This window comes from Lycorma delicatula, chromosome 4 (genome assembly GCF_047948215.1).
Source record: "Lycorma delicatula isolate Av1 chromosome 4, ASM4794821v1, whole genome shotgun sequence".
NCBI classification, from domain to species: domain Eukaryota; kingdom Metazoa; phylum Arthropoda; class Insecta; order Hemiptera; family Fulgoridae; genus Lycorma; species Lycorma delicatula.
The window spans coordinates 117,995,128-118,009,197 of record NC_134458.1 but is presented as its reverse complement, the minus strand read 5'-3'; the positions used below and the strand labels follow the sequence as shown (position 1 = coordinate 118,009,197).

At 30.6% G+C, this 14,070-nt stretch overlaps 1 protein-coding gene across 1 annotated transcript in view; it reads right to left on the bottom strand.

Moving 5' to 3' along the window:
• Positions 1-14,070, bottom strand: part of LOC142322704 (uncharacterized) — a 154,125-nt gene that overhangs the window by 38,524 nt on the left and 101,531 nt on the right. Inside the window, exon 2 of the mRNA XM_075361780.1 lies at positions 10,086-10,151. Within this exon, the coding sequence (XP_075217895.1) occupies positions 10,086-10,151 (66 nt within the window). The remainder of the gene's footprint in view (positions 1-10,085; positions 10,152-14,070) is intronic.

Here is a 14,070-nt window from a genome sequence, read left to right as displayed (position 1 = left end):
AGGACTTGAACGTCGGAACTTTCGACTTCGAAATCAGCTGATTTGCGAAGACGCGTTCATCACTAGACCAACCCGGTGGGTTACACCTATACATACTGGAATACCAATAATCCAAGTTTACTACTTGAAACTAAACCCAGTACCCTGAAAAATTTATTGTTTAGATTTTCATTCTAGGTAATCATGTAATTGGACTTTTATTCTTTGATAGCGATCTTACAAGAGCTGTGTATTTGCATAAGGGAAGAAATCGTAGGAAGGATTAGAAACGTTACGATTGCTCACTCTGAATAATTCCTGCAAGGTGAAACCGATTCCTATAAGATGGTGCATCACCCATTTCATTAGAGAAGTAAGAGGATTCCTAAATGCTCAATTACCGCAGAAATGGTGAGATAAATAGGATCAGTAGAATAACCAGCGCCATCTCGCAGACCTATGACACTGGACGTTTTCTTTTGGGGGCAAGTTTAAAGTCCGCAGTTTATAAAACCCTTCCAATAGTTATTGACGACTAGAATAACTGATGGGTATCAAACCCTTACCCTGATAAGTAAGGATACTTTATCATAATCGATCCCTTACCTTGCTCATGTAAGAAGAAATTTCAAAATAAAATATCCAACTGTCTAGAGGTTCGACGGTTCCATTTTGAGCACCAATACTTCTAATAATATTAACAATAACAAACTAATAAAGATTTTCAATTTTTTTTAACTGTAAAAATTAATAAAAATGGTTTTAATATTAGAAAAGAGAAGCGATTTATTTATTCTTAATAAAAAAAAATCCAGATATCGAAAATATACATGTACAGTTTTCGTCATAGATTTTTTACGTCTAATATTATACGGAAATAATGTGTTATGTGATTACGGTGCTATTTAAAAAAATAAAGTTAAATCCAATACGGAAGCCAAAATTTTAAACAGGTGAAAATATTGTATTTATATCTAAAATAGATATAGCTTGGTCAGAATTCTCTAAATTGACAATTGTAGGAAAAATCGGAGGCAGACTTACGTTATACAGATTGTATAATGAATTTTACTAATTTATTTGTGAACGATTAATAATTCACGCTATCATAATTAAAATGCAATACTAAAGTTGCCTGCTTAATATATTAATGGTTTAAATATTAAAGCGTATAATTTTAAGAAAGATAAGTGACTGAATGTAGCGGAGGTGAAATACACCAACCACTCTTGGTAACTCTGAATGTCGTTACTATAGCAATACTTCAAGGTTGCCAATGTCAACAGAACCGTGCGAGAACGCATAGAAATAGAGCTATTTAATCGTCTTCGAAGTGTGCAATAGCTATTAAATATAATACAGTATAAGTAAATGTATGTCAATGTAAAAAAACAAGCTTACAGGAACGTCGACTCATTTCGTTTCACACAACTTCACTCCTTTCTCTTCTAGACCATCTAGGGCTACTTCAGACTGAACGGAACGGAACGCAAGGATATCGGGGGTTATTTTATTTTACTATTAACCGCAGAGCCTGGACATCAGTCCCTTGCTGTTGGATCTTTCTAATTATCGGGCGGGTATTTAATTTTTAATGGCGGTTACATAATTGTTTTTAGTTTAAGATGGATGGAGTTCCGGTCAAGGACCGGAACGCATACCCAACTCCATAGATCGGGTTTTGAAATGTTTTTTTAATTAGCTCATTCCTTGGGAGATAAGTGAAATATTTACGTCTTTCTTCTGACGTGATTCCCCTTCATCTCACCACTAAAAACGTTTCAGTTTAGTAGGAAAGCATCTGATGGAGCTCTAGTTTTTGGAAGGTAGCTAGTTCAAAATATATGATTTTAGGCAATTATATATGTCTTCTCAAACATTTCCCTACCTTCTAAAACATCAACCCCTTTTTTAAAATGTATAACTATTTCAACCAATTGTAACCAGAAGATTTCTTCACAAGCAGAAACAACTTAAACTAAATACATTATGGCATGAGAAGCTGACTTCTCGCGTTGATAATACAGTCTTTTAATTATGCGATTTTTTTATTAATATTATATAGTAATTTTACTTTTCAAGTTATTTTTAATGCGAATAAAATAATTTATACCCTTTCGAGTATAAAAATAAATAGATTTCTCATATATAAAAAATCTGATGAGGACATCACATGACTTCCTTGTGCGCCTATTAAATTACATATACACATTTTTAAACATAACATAACATTTTGTTTCATTAATAACTTCTGATATTTTTTCATAATTTTTTTTTATTGTTATTATTGAACTATTTATTATTTATCATAATTTTTTTTACATTTAGAGGTTAATAATTATTAATAAATAAATATATTTAAATTAAAAAAAAAATTTAAAAAGAGATGAAGACGGATTTGAACCGAGCCTTCCCCTAGAAGTATCCAAATATTTGATTAATTAAAACTTTATTTGGTTATAACTCTGGAACAAATTAGAATAAGTACCACTTGAGGTATATCGTTGAAACGCTCTCAATGAGGGCGTATTACTGTAGTTAAGAAATTGTCTAAAATCCAAATTGTTTGGATTTTGGGCTTTTTTTGGTCCAGTCGATTGTAATCAAAAGGAGTGGTGCACAAGTAGCGTTACAATAGTCCTAAATCCAAAATTTCAACATTCTACGGCTAATCGTTTTTGAGTTGTATACGAGATACATAAGTAAATACATCACGCCGAAACTAGTCAAAATGGATATTTCCGTTGAAATTTGAAAACCGGAATTTTCGCAATCACAATACTTCCTTTACTTCGAACAAGGAAGTAAAAATTGGTTACCAATGGAATCTGACAATATTTCTCTCTTATCCTGCCATGTCTAATAAGTAATAAAATAAAAAACTGCAATAAACCATCGCGCATCATAATTTTATTTTTTAATTAATATATAACATAATGATTTCCGAATCTTACGAATTGTATTCGCGGAGATAACTCTTCTTAAAAAAAGTTTCTAAAATTAGAACAGTGTAAAAATTGGTTTGAGATTCGGTGTATCCATTTAATGATTTATAATGCTTCAAAATTTGAAATAACTATTTATGGGTTTCGCGAATCAGAAAACGTAAGATGTACGGATTCATTGTTGTAAAAATAGGTTCCCTTTCCGATTTTATACAAAAAAAAAAAACGTTAAAAAACACGAACGTAAAACTTAAATGGCTAAATTTTTGTGTACAAAAGAAAAATCTGATAATTCATTTCCAGTGTATTTTATGTATCCTCATACTTAACCAACCATCAGAGAGTAAAGGCTGTACAAAGTTTTCACCCGAATGGGTAAATTACCAACAGTAAATCCGATACACCGAATTCCTCTTAGACAATATCATCATAATGTGCAAAGAAGTTTGTTTTCTCCAACCAGTATTCCAGCTACTGCCGGATCTGAGTGTGTGAGTCTATAGGCAAATACAATTACTAACTCCCTTCCCCTCAAGGACCGATCTACGATTCCATATAACACGGCCTTGAGGGTGCCACTTGCCTCTACTCTTCTGGGAGGCCATACCAGACCCGGCTATGCCGTTCCCGACAGCATCCCCCAGTGGCTGGGTCTCGGTCTTTTAATAAGCGCCTGCCTCTAATCCGGAGTCCCCTACCGAGGCCCCAGACCGTGTCTCGGTCTTTCTTTTCCCCACTTTTCCCCACTAGAAATTCCCGTTGAATCATTGAAGGTGGGACGCCGGAGCATCCCACCCCACCTGAACGGGGCTGTCTTCCCTGCCCTAACGCTAACACCCCTCACCCATCTTCCATTTTTTCCAGGGTCTTCTTTCGGATGATGTCCCCTATTACCTTACTGACTATTGACTAGTTCCGCTCACCATGAAACATTACCTTTACTATGTTATCTGCGGTAACCTCTCCCAACCGCGTCCGCAAAAATGCAATTACTGCAACCGGCTTGCCAGGCCTGACGTAGCTGCAGATGTAGTGCAATGTAAATGTACTGAGCAATCTTGAAAAAGTTCAGGTGGAACACTCCTGAGGTAAGTGGTTAACTGAAACCCAACCACCGAAGAACACCGGTATCCACAGTCTAGGATTCAAATCCGTATAAAAGCAAATGCCTTTACAAGGACTCGAAACTTAGAACTCTCGTCTTCGAAAATCAACTAATTTTCCCTACACGTTCACCGTACTTCCTCCTTTCATTATTTAAATTGTAATAATCAGTTTGTTATAGTCTGTTATAACTGATATATATAACATATAACTTATGAGATTCATTAAAAAATTCCCTGACTTTTTGAAAACAAGAAATTTATTTCGTGAAATATTTGAATATAAAAATAATACTTTTTTTATCAGAAACATAACACTATAATACAGTTTTTACAAGCCCAAATATTACAATTAATAATTTGAAAGAATTGTAGAACTTTAGAAATTATATGAAAACGTATACGTGCGCTTTCACGCAAATTACGTTTGAAAATAGGATCATTGTGTATACAGTGGGAAATTCCTTAATGAGTTTACATAAAACTATTTTAAAACTTCTATATTTTACGACAGTTATTTACTTTCCTGTAAATCGGAGCAGTTGGATTCGACTAATTTAATTTAATTTTTTTAATTTTCGGGATAGTTGGATTGCAGTCACTCTTCTCTACTTCCTCTTTCTAAATTAGAAGTATAGTAGTACCATTATTTGATAATTTTAAATATACAATAAAATATAATTGTAAATGGTAAACTTTTATAAACGACCTAAAAAAATAATTTTAAGTAACATTAAGAAAATTTGGTTACAAATTTTTAACAAGTAAAATATAGTCGTGTTCAATCGATCTGTTTTATTCTAAAAAAAATTCAGAACTGTTTACAAAAAAAAGGTGTGTAAAGTCAAATACTACTTTTGTTGCACGAGTTTCCCGGCTATTAACAATAAAAATCTAGACCTAGCCAGACGAGTTACTGTTTTACACTTTAAATAATATTAATATCTGCCGGCCTCCGTGACGCGAGTGGTAGCATCTCGCCCTTTCATCCAGAGGTCCCGAGTTCGAATCCCGGTCAGGCATGGCTTTTTCACACATAAAATCATTCAATACCTGAATCAAACGGAAGAATGCTACAAATAATTCAATGAAAAAATGCGTAACGGTGGATTCTGAGGTTAAAAAAAAAAATTATTCATTTACTTAATCCACCGCTCACCTGTGACATCACAATATATCAGACGACGAAAACAGCTATTCGTAAGTGCTACACTAGCGCTCCATGTGGTGACAAGAGGTACTATTGTCGTAGTATACCAACTTAGCCACTAGTTTAGAGCATGTTTTTGGTGGGGGTGCGATTTTGAAAATTATTATTTTTTGTATATATTGTTATTTTTTTATTTTTAATCGTTAACAAATATGCCTAAGAAAGATATAACCTTAATTAGGCGAAATCTCGAGATACTGAGGGTGACCTTGCTCTACAGCCTGACCCCCTTGACCTTTTAAGTAGAAAATCAAATGGCATCAATGCCTTATATATGGAAATAATCTAACCAAGTTTGATCAAAATCGGTCCAGTAGTTCTGGAGATACAAGGTGATTTAGGGAGCAACACCAAACACACACATACGTACTAACGAACATCCGGAAAATTTCCATCTGCTTTTTTGGCTCCTTAGGTTTCAAAACGTCAAGATCTGGTGAATACCGCATATACCCAAATTGGATCGATTACCATACTTTCCCTTCTACTGCTATAGCTCTGCTACAGTGCTAGACGATAAAGTAAATTAAAATTCATTTTTATTGTTTATAAATGATTGAAAATAATAAAAATTAAATAAGTAAAACAGTATATTCACATAGGCTAATAGGAAAACAATCTAGATGGTAATACAGAAGGGTATATTATCTGCTGAAGGAATAAAAAATTCTGTAAAAATAAACTAAACATCTGGTAATCATTCTTACAGTCTTGAAAATCTGGTAGGGCATTTGATGTAATTAAAATATAACATTAGGTGATGACCTACAGTTAAAATTGAATTAAAATTTTCTCCGCAAACATCACTTCGAATACAATTAAACAGAATGTGACGAACCATAATAATGTAATTATCTTGAGACTTCAGACTTTCAGTTAAATAATCGATGCTTAACCTAGTGCGCCTGGAGCGTAACCGACAAAGGACAACTTCTTCAGTGCGACTGTTCACATCGACAGTTTCCATAGGAGTACAATATATTTTATGTTGACAGCTAATTGTCGATAACAGACAATTCAATCATTTATTTAATCTAGCATATATAATCGGACTTAATCAGGCGATCCACGACGGTCGGATAAATAGAAACTTATTGGAGCTAAATCTTATAAAATCTTATTAAAATTATTGGCGCTAGAAAAGAAAAAAAACATGTATATCGCGGTAGTTGAAAGATTTTTTCTTTCATTTAATTAAAGAATTCTTTAAAAAATTTGAATAATAACGACATTTTAAACAATACCTATATTTATTATCTAATAATAGTAAGATTTATTATTTAATAATATTATTTTATTATTTAAGTAATTATTATTTTACAATTGTGTAATTTCCAGTTTTTTTTTAAATTTTAAACAGTAAATTCTGTTTTTACAAATTTTTCACAACACGAAAAAAGAGTTTGGTTTTTTTACATTAAATAAGTAATTTTCTGGCAATGTTCTGTTCCTAAATAAAATTTGAATAATTTTTCTATTTTATTCAACTTATCTTACACCATTTTTTTCAGAATTAAATTCTCTACATCTTTTTAAAAACTTTCTGTTAATTTAACGAAGTTATTGTACGTCAAACATAAAAAACAGTGTTGTTTACCTCCAATTTATTGATTTACCTCATCCCAGATTTCCCAAAAAATACTACATATACGGTTGTGATATCTATTTTATTCGTCTTTTCAGGTAAAAAAACCATAATAAATCACTAATTCTGCACCTTAATTAACGTCCTAAAAATTTTCAATACGACCTTATTTCACCTGCGCAGCTGAAATCCGAGTGAAATATTTCACTAGCCGTAACTCGCAAACGAAGCATTTTAGTATACATGTTTGTATGTACTTTTCCGATTATTTTTACGAGTAGAACAGGTTATGAAAGTCCAGGGATAACTTCATGATATACTCTGTATACAAGGCGATTATGAAAAATAATTAATTTGAAACGGAATTTTTTTTTCATAAATCCGATTACAGAAAAAAATTTCAATCGGTACAAAATTATAAAAAGAATTTTAGCTATTTATTTATTTTTATTTTTTTCATAAAAGGAACAAAATTATCAAACCGCTTTAATAATTAATTAATACATATTTCTCTTAATACGTCAATTCTGAAAAAAAATCTTAAAAAAAATAAATACGCAAATTACTGAAATTTATAATTTACTTGCAATCAGAATATAAAATTACAATTAAATTTAAACGAAAAATTCTGATAGTAATAAAGCAAACAAAGAAATCCATTTGGTTTCAGAGATACAGCCCCACCATAAACTGTATGAAAAAAAAAGATCTATTTTTAACAGATGAAAAAAATTAGATAATCGAATAAAATTTAAGTTAAGCAAATTAATCTTAATTTTCTATTTATTAATTTTTTCTTTGTTTGTACAATCATCAGAATGGTGAACTGATTAATATAAATTTTACTAATTGCAAAGAATTCTTCGGAGGAAATTCTAACTCGTAAAAAAAAAAGCAAAAAATATTCGTAAATATTATTAGCTGGAAACTATTTTTAACTATTTAAAACGATTTTAACTATTAAAATGATTTACCAGTTATAAAACTATAACTCCATTAACCCGTTTGATCATTTTTCATAAAACTCTTTAATTCATCTCTTCAAAAAAAAAAAAAAAAATCATTAATGTTAATAATTTTATATATCTAATCTTTCTTTCTTTTTCCTGTTTAGCCTCCGGTAATTATATCTTTCAGATAATACTTCAGAGGATGAATGAGGATGATATGTATGAGTGTAAATGAATGCAGTCTTGTACATTCTCAGATCGACCATTCCTGAGATGTGTGGTTAATTAAAACCCAACCACCAAAGAACACCGGTATCCACGATCTAGTATTCAAATCCTAGCTGGAACTCTCGACTTACAAATCAGCTGATTTGGGAAGACGCGTTTACCACTAGACCAACCCGTGGGTCTACATATCTAAACTGACCAAAAATTATTCAAAAACTTATTTTCTTTCTTCTGATAGACATTAAAATACCTTAAATAATAATAAAATAACAGTTTTATTCAAATTACAATATGCCAAGACGGCATAGAATACTTAAACGAATTTTGTACCTGTTGAAACAAATCCAGGAACATAATAAACAGTACGCAAGTGTAACACTATAACTCATAATAATAAAAATAATAACTCACCTCTATCAGCAAATAAATTTAAAGTGTATTCGCAAAGTTATTAATCCAAACATTTTGAATTATAAGGCAAGATAACATAAAAATTTTCGAATTGAAAAATATAAACCGTTCCCATTATTTTAACCTTGTGAAACTCAAATTGTAAAATTTAATGGTAATGGTAATGGTTTAATTTCGTACGTCAAAGTACGTATACGAAATTAAAAAAAAAAAAACAGAACAAACATACGTGAAGAAAGTTGAAAATGTAAACTAAAACCGTTATTTTTTAATACGGAGAAAAAATTCATGAGATGTAAACGTAATCTTTTCTTTAAAAATAGCTAAACACTAGTATTGGTAAAATTTTAATTAAGTCCGGCTCCAGTTGATATATGATTCCAGATCCATCTTTGTATTCACACTTATTTTAAACGTTAATAGCACCAGTGCTCCGTATATGGAATTCAGAATTACACATTTTACGATTTTTGGTACAGCCATTACAGACTCAAATATATGCCAACTAATACAAACATAACATAAACGAACAGAATTTTATTCTTCCTCACCAGATCTCTATTTATTTATTTTTTATTAATTTTATTTCCCGGCTTTTCAAGATTCCCAAACTCCAGAAAACCGAAAGAAGATCAAAGCTGATTTTGACCGTACATTCTTCCTTGTTATAATATATATTAAATTATTATAATTCTGGAAAAATAAGAATATCATAATTGAAACCAGAATAATATAATCAGTACATACACAAAAACTTAATGTAATGCACCTAATTTGCTAAATATTATTTCAAAGTAATATGGACCGTAATGCATTCATTATATTTTATATCCAAATTATCATATATCACATAAATTTGTTAGTTAAAATGTGATTTTTGATAATTCATTGTGATCAAAGGTAAAATACGCCGCTCATAACGTAATTTTAAGTTCATAATAATTCAATTCATATAATCATTTTAATAGACATTCCAGTAACTTTTAAGGTAAAAATAATAAAAGTACATTTAAATTTAGATCGTATCTAAAAAGTCTTCTTTTCTTACAAGGATTATATACGGGTATGAACTCGCGTAATCTGATAAGTAATATCCGCAGTAAAGAAAAAAATATATACAGTAATATATTATTTACAAACTTTTAAAAACGTACAAACTCACAAAAAAAAATCATAAATGAAATACAAATGAGCGTAAAAGGGGTAGAAAAAATTGTATATAGTTAGATAACAGAAAAATGAGAAATGACGCTTTTTATTGAATTAATACAATAAAATAAATTTTTAATTTAATTTTTTGTTAAAAATTCTGTTTTTTTTTTTAATTGTGATATCAATTTGACATGGCCGAACCGCTTAAATAATAAAGTTTTTTGAATTACCGCATGTAGATCATGAAATCCACGCAGAATACAATTGATTTTAATGATCTGCCGTACGATTTTTTAACTTATCTAACCTGATTTACGTTTCTTTCAAAAATATTCCAGTTTTGTTGCTCAAGTGTGTTCAAATGCAAAATACTACATGTAATATTTTATATTTCAGCACAGCAATAAATCAGTGCAGAATTTTAAATAAAAATATTAAAAAAGTAAATTATGCTAAACTAATAAAATTAATATAAAAATGTCAGTAATAATTCCATACATTTTTTTTTTTTTATACACCTACCTTACATTTGTTGCGAGCAACCATGACTCCATTTGGAAAAATTGCAAGTCCTTTCTTGATAAGATACTAGAATAAAAAGAAAACAAACTAAAAATTATTAATAAAAAAAAAAATATATGTATAACATAAAAAACCATAATTTATAAACAAAACAAAATAAATAATAATTATATTTTCGTTATTTTCTTTTTCTTAAAAATGCAGTATTTTTAAACCTTGACTTTAAACAAAATGATATGTTAATTAAATTATCGTAGTTAAAAAAAAAAACAAAAAAAAATTAATAAATAATTCGTGAGTACACGTAGGAAAATACAGCGATATTTGTAAATAAAAATAAACAAACTTAAATAACTACGCATATGCTTTAAACTTCATGACTAATCTAATAAAGAAAAAAGGAACAAAAGAAAAATACTTATATTATATAACTTGCATAGAGAGAAAAATATTTACCTAAACAGTTTAAAAAGATATATAAATAAAAACTAGTAATTCTGTGTATTCACAAAGAAATACAAAGGTTCGTTCCCTCTCCTTCTTTCCTCTCTCGCACTTTCTCTCTTTCGGTACATTTATATACGATATATATATATAATATTTTTTTAAGGTTGTTGACATTATATTTCCTTACCTTGTGTAGTTATAACAATTTTATAAAAAATAACTAAATACATAATTGTCAAGTTTATGTACGGCGTAGGAAGAGTGAACATCCACAAAATCTTTTAAAATATATTTATACATTCTACTAATTGAAAATTAAAATACACAAAAATGTGAAGAAAATAAATTACATCTTTCTTAATTAAAATATCATAAAATTTTAATTTTAAAACATTTCAGTTTTAAACATGCATAACCAAAATAATTGGTTGGAATTGATGTTGATGACCCTTACAGGCTTTATTTATTTATGCAAAATATAAGGAAATTGACTCCAAGGGCAAATATGAAAATTAATCTTAGCTCTACTCTAAAAACTGAATCATCAATTTTAATTATTTTTTTTTTATCTAAAAGAAAATTATAAATAAAAAATGTATAATGAACTAATTAAATCAGCAAACATTCAGCAATTTGCTAAGGTAATTTACCCTAATATTTAAGAAAAATTAAACAAAAATGTTCTTTTAAATTTACTTTACATCTTCAAAAAAAAAAAAAAAGATAAATAAAATTACTCTCACTGGTTTTCCAATGACAAACAGGACAGAAATCAAACCCTTAAAATTTCCGACAACAAAGAAATAAGTAAAGTTAAAAAATTTGGGAGAAATCATAACACCAAATATAACTGAAAAAAAATCCCTTTCGGCACGCCGGAAGGTGGAGGTAGATTACACCGGTGCTAAGTAGGGGATAAAAAAAATTTCCAACTAAAAGTTAAAGAAAACTTAAAATTTACTCAATACGATAATGGTTGCAGGTGAAAAAAAGTTTCACACGTTTACGGTAAGCCCCACCTTGCAATTCCAGCAACATTTGACTCATCCCTTGCCGTAAGGGATGGTCGTATCAAAAATTGTTTCAGACAAAAGTTTTAGGTAATGTTTAGAGAACTAACGACCACTTTAAACCGATTCGATACTGTGCCTGTTAAGGGAGGTATGATTTTTTTTGTCTTCGAAACCCCATTTTTCCAACCCCCTGGGTCAATGGTTGGTGATATCAAATAACTTTACCTGAATAGGTTTTAGGCTTTTATCCAAAGAATAGTAGGAACTTTAAGCTAATTCGATATTTTACTTAATAAGAAAGTTATAGCGAAATTTTGTTTTTTCGAAAATGCCCTCTCACTTCCACCCCATGTCCGATTTTGCCCATTAACGAACTCGACCGAGAGTTTTGGTCGTTATATTTTATGTATCAATTTGAAAGTAATTGGCGCAAAATTACGGCAGTTATCGTGTCCACAAGAAAGTGAAATGTATATTATATACTTTTGAGTTGATGGTGGTTTTGGGATCTGAGGGATGAGAAACGCGAAGATATGTCGAAATTTTCTGGAAGTCGAATCATGGTACCGATTACAATAGGTAGCTTTCTTATGAAATCTACCTAAAAATGGGATGAAGAATAGAGTACGAAAAATGGAAACGAAGAATATTTTCAATATTTTTTTCAATATTTTCACGAAGAATATTTACAATAAAAAATTCCTGTCATACAACTCCAAATTGAGGCACTATAAAACTGTAGCACTGTACGGAGCAGAAAGCTGCAGTTTTTTTCAAAACAAGAAATAGGAAAAGTAGAACAAAGAATTTTAAGGAAAATTTACGGACTAAAATACGAAGATGGAATTTACAAATTGAAAAGTGAAAAATAAATTTACAACCATGCAGAAGAAATAGGGGTCGTAATCCAGAAAATAAGATTTCTTCTAAACCAACCGGTTTAAAAAAATAGAAGTAGATTTAAACACAATAAACATTTCTAAAAATCTGTGTAAAGACAGATATAAATTTAAAAAATTGATTAGAAAATCTAAGTTTCCAGAGAGAAAGAAAAGAAGGGTATAAACCTGAATAGATGGACGGAAGAAAGGCAACAAAAACAGAGCGAATGAAAATCTTTTGGAAAAGAAAATGAAGTCAATATAAATAACGGTGTTTCAAAAAGCACGCAACCCTAAGATTAAGAAGTCACGCATAGGTAAATTTTATTTCTCCTGACATGTCAGTTGGCAACACTGTACTCAAGGTTAGCAGCTTGTAACGGTTTAAATGTCCTTTTTACTAGTGCTATACTGATATAAATTTGTCTCTATTGTGTTAACTATGTCGTCTTCCAAGGACAAACGTGTGTTTATTATTGCGATTTATTGCGCGTATAAATCTTACGAACGAGTAAAACACGAGTTACGGGTAAAATTTTCCAATTCTTCAGTTCCTAATAAGTTGACAATATCGTTTTTGATTAATAAATTTCGTGAGACTAGGAGTGTACATGATCGTAAAAGCACAGGTCGACCATTACTATTAACAGTAGAAGTTGGGAGGATGTGAAAGAAAGTTTGAATCGTTTAGAAAGTTAACTTCACAGGCCGGGCTTTCTTTCAGTATCTGCACTATCTGCTTATCGCGTCGGTGTCATTCAAGGACTGAAAGAAGTAGACCACGGAAAACATTTACAGTTGTCGTCGGTTTCGTTCTCTTGTTGATGACAACGGTATTGAAATTTTGGATAGTGTTCATTCCAGCAACGAGGCACGGTTTCACTTGAATGGTTACATTAACAGCCAAAACTGCCAAATATGAATCGCTGAAAATCCTCACGCGTTACATGAACGACCATTACACGCACGTAAAATTGGTGTGCGATCTCCAGGCGTCATGTAATAGGTCCTTTATTTTTTGGCAAATCTGTAGAAGGTGTGGTTTATCGCATTCTATTGCCTTGTTAGATTTACACGAACAAGAATGTTGTTTCCAGCAGAATAACGCAATATGTCACACTGCTAATGAAACGCTGGATATATTATGGGAATTTTTTGGCCATCGTTTGATATCAAAAGGGTCGTGATCTCCAAGAGCCATAGATCTTACACCAGGAAACGTTTTCCTTTGGGGGTATTTAAAAGGTGCAGTTTTTTAAAACAATCCTTATACAATTGAGAAATTGAAGGCCAACACTGAAAGTGAAATTTCAAACATTACTGAGCAAACATTACGAAAAGTGGCTGCAAATTTTATGAAACGTGTACGAACCTGCATCGCGATCATAGGAAATAGTTTTGAACATCTATCGTAAATTTATTAAATTTAATTTGAATATTGCTGTATAAGTAATCTATTAACATTAATATTTTTGTAATAACTTCATGTCATCAAACAAAGGGGTTGCATCCTTTTTTAAATATCCGTTACATGAACGTGATCCGTAGTGGTCGGAATGAAAAGAAAAAAATACTCTCAACCCACAATCCATATTTATGAAATATTTTTTTTTTAAATGTAATTTGATATGAAATAATTAAATG